The 2,873-nt window shown below is 42.9% G+C and overlaps 1 protein-coding gene across 1 annotated transcript; it reads right to left on the bottom strand.

Annotated features, from left to right (window-relative positions):
* Positions 1 to 993: 993 nt before the first annotated feature.
* On the bottom strand, positions 994 to 1,551 carry LOC104990751 (interferon omega-1-like). Its single transcript, XM_010843061.1, has one exon. It carries the CDS (start codon positions 1,549 to 1,551, stop codon positions 994 to 996), a length of 558 nt encoding a protein of 185 aa, XP_010841363.1.
* Positions 1,552 to 2,873: the final 1,322 nt, after the last annotated feature.

A 2,873-nucleotide genomic window follows, 5' to 3' on the forward strand; every position in this document is an offset into this window, starting at 1 on the left:
TGGGATTCAGAGGTTTTGGAATTTCTAGAACTCTCCTTTCACTTGGGCTCTCTTCCTGTGGCTTCCACTCTTACTACACCATGCAGCTAGAAACCAGCACAGAACAGAGCTCCTGTGTGGAGGCAGTGAAGGTATTGTGTAAGGGAGTGAATTGCTCAGTAAGGCAGTGCTGAGGAGAAGGTGGGAGACAGAGTATTGGAGTCAGGAGCAGCCAGTCAACACCGTATGGCATCAGCTTTCCTGCAGGAGGTGACTGCTTCCCTCAGATATGTCTATCAACCATTCTTTAATGAGTGGGTATAAATTGGTTATGCCTGTGACATCAAGACTAACCATTTTCTACAATTTCATAATTTCCTGTCTAACATTTTTTTTTTTGGCACCCTCCACAGCTTAGAGGATATAAGTTCCTCAACCAAGGCACCCTGGAGGAAAAACTCAGAGCCCTAACAATGACACCCACAGAAAATTCTCAGAATTCCACCTTTTGACAAACATGTCCTAGAAAATGATAGAAATGTTCCACAGTATAAAGCGAACAAATACTATTTTGTGCAATGTATATGTAGACACAATAGGATTCAGGTTTTCAAAATAAAATTTCAAAATAAAAATTCAAGAAATTTATCTTGATAACTATTTAATAAATAAATAACAATTTTAATGAAATAGGGAATATATTATTTAAATTTCAATACATACACATATTTTATATGAAAATATAAATATGATGAGATAAAATATTACATTACATTAACTAAAGAAAGAATAAATAAATAACATCAGGGCAGTCATCGCTTATGGATTGATACCCCTGTACTTGATTACTTTCTTATTACTACTGATATGTATTGGCTGAGTTAATTCAATAAATTTGGTGGCTAAAGCAGAATTCAGAGTCTTCTGAAATGACCCCGGGTGAGTTACAAGGATGATGTGGCATCTTAGTCAGTGAGAGTCATGTCAAGGTGAGTTCAGGTCTCCATCCATCATTCATAACCTTTCTTGCAACCTGGTTGATGAAGACAAGGATCTTATGATTTCCACTCTGACAATTTCCCAGGCGCAGTCGCTGTATCCCTTCTCTTTCAGGTAGACATGGATGCCCTGGAAGTACCTCTTCATGGCCAGTGTGGGGCCCGTCCTTCCCAGGGCAGAGTCTTCCTCTCCCATCACTTGCCCCAGGCAGGCGTCCAGGTCATCCAGCTGCTGATGCAGTCCAGTGCGGAGCTGCTCCAAAAGGATGGTGTCCCAGGCAACAGAGGAGCGCTCTGTGTGGAAGAGGTTGAAGGTCTGCTGGAGCAGCTCGTGGAGCACAGAGATGGCCTGGGCCTCCTGGAGCTGGCCACCCTCCACCATCTCCTGGGGGAAAGCGAAGTCTTTTCTGTCCTGCAGACAGAAGCGAGGGGAGAGTCTCCTCATTTGGCCCAGGAGCCTGAGGTTCTGCCTGCCAACCAGCACATTGTTTTGAGACAGGTCACAGCCCAGAGATCCTCCTGGGCCATAGCTGACCAGCAACAGGGCCATCAGTAGAGAGAGCACAACGGCCATGGGGAAAATGAGGCTGCTGCTGGCCTGACAGAGACGGTGTCTGGTGGAACCTTGAGGTAGGTTCTCTGATGCCATGCTTTCTAAGCAAGGCCATTAAATAGGGAACACAGTAATTTTCATTTTCTAGTCATTTCTCTACACTTTTACTTCCTTTTTTTGATTTTCATGTATGTATTCACAATATGATCAAAGAAAACAATCTAAACTACTAATTTTATCTATTTCTCAATAACTTCAAATATTCCCAGTCAAGTGGATATGTATCAATGAAATGAGAAAAATCTTTGTCTTAAGTCAGATGTACTTTTGTAATTACACACATTATTGCTCACTGTCTCTCATGCATAAATGTTGCTCTCCTCTTATCCAGGAACACATTTGTAGCCCTGATCTTAGGCTCCATTTTTCCCTTTTACTTTACATGGGAATCTAGTCTCTCTCAGCTCTGTGGTTTCCGTATTTTTTAGGAATTTACCAGATCACTCTGGCCATTAAGCTCTTTAAAACAAATGATGGGTTTTCTTCAGTGTTTGATTTACAGAAGAGGCTGATTATTATGAGTCCAAGATCTTCTTCCATGTTTCTAGAACAAATTCTAGAACAATTTCCTGCAGGTCCCTGTGGTTGTGCTTCAGGGGACCATGACGTCAGGACTGTTACAGATATCACCTTTTCTTTCCACCATTTTCTTGCTGGAGACCTGTCATCCTCCAATACTGAGCCAATAATTCCACCAGAATCCTGGTTCTTCTCAGGAAACATGAGTGAAGAGACTCTAAATCCAGGACAACTCTATTCTCCAAGCAGCACCTTGTAAGGGAGAGATGACATGGAGCCTCACCCTGTCCTCTAGAATGACAGGGTCTGCTTCCAAACCTGCTGGATACCCTCCCTGAGAGCAGGCTCAATCCTCAGAATCCTGAGGGCTTAAAAATCTCCTTTCTGTGGAGGGCCTGTTTACTTGTTGGGAAAAAACTCATCTTCCAGAACCCTTCCCGCTCCCCTGCAGTGTTTGTGTGAAGGACCCTGTTACTCTGTGGTGACTTCCTCTTCTCCTGGTCTGTGTCCTCAGGTGTCCATAGTGTCAGCAGCCCTCAGACGCTAAGAGCAAATGTGTGTTTGTGCAATAAGTGGAGGAATTAATCCAACTGCACTCCCTTAACCTTAATAAAAATAAAAAGGACCCAGGTATCGAACCCAGGTGTCCTGCCTCACAGAACAAGTCTTGGCCATCTGAGCTACCAGGGAAGCCCTAGCCTTGGTAGACAAATAATTTTTATTTGACCAAGTATAGATTTAATTATTCAACCCTTTTACTATTG

Source organism: Bison bison, unplaced genomic scaffold, assembly GCF_000754665.1.
Source record: "Bison bison bison isolate TAMUID 2011002044 unplaced genomic scaffold, Bison_UMD1.0 scf7180017847401, whole genome shotgun sequence".
In the NCBI taxonomy this organism is placed as follows: Eukaryota; Metazoa; Chordata; class Mammalia; order Artiodactyla; family Bovidae; genus Bison; species Bison bison.

Coding starts and splice junctions, on each gene's coding strand:
- LOC104990751 (XM_010843061.1), bottom strand. CDS start 1,551: ATGGCCGTTGTGCTCTCTCTACTGATGGCCCTGTTGCTGGTCAGCTAT.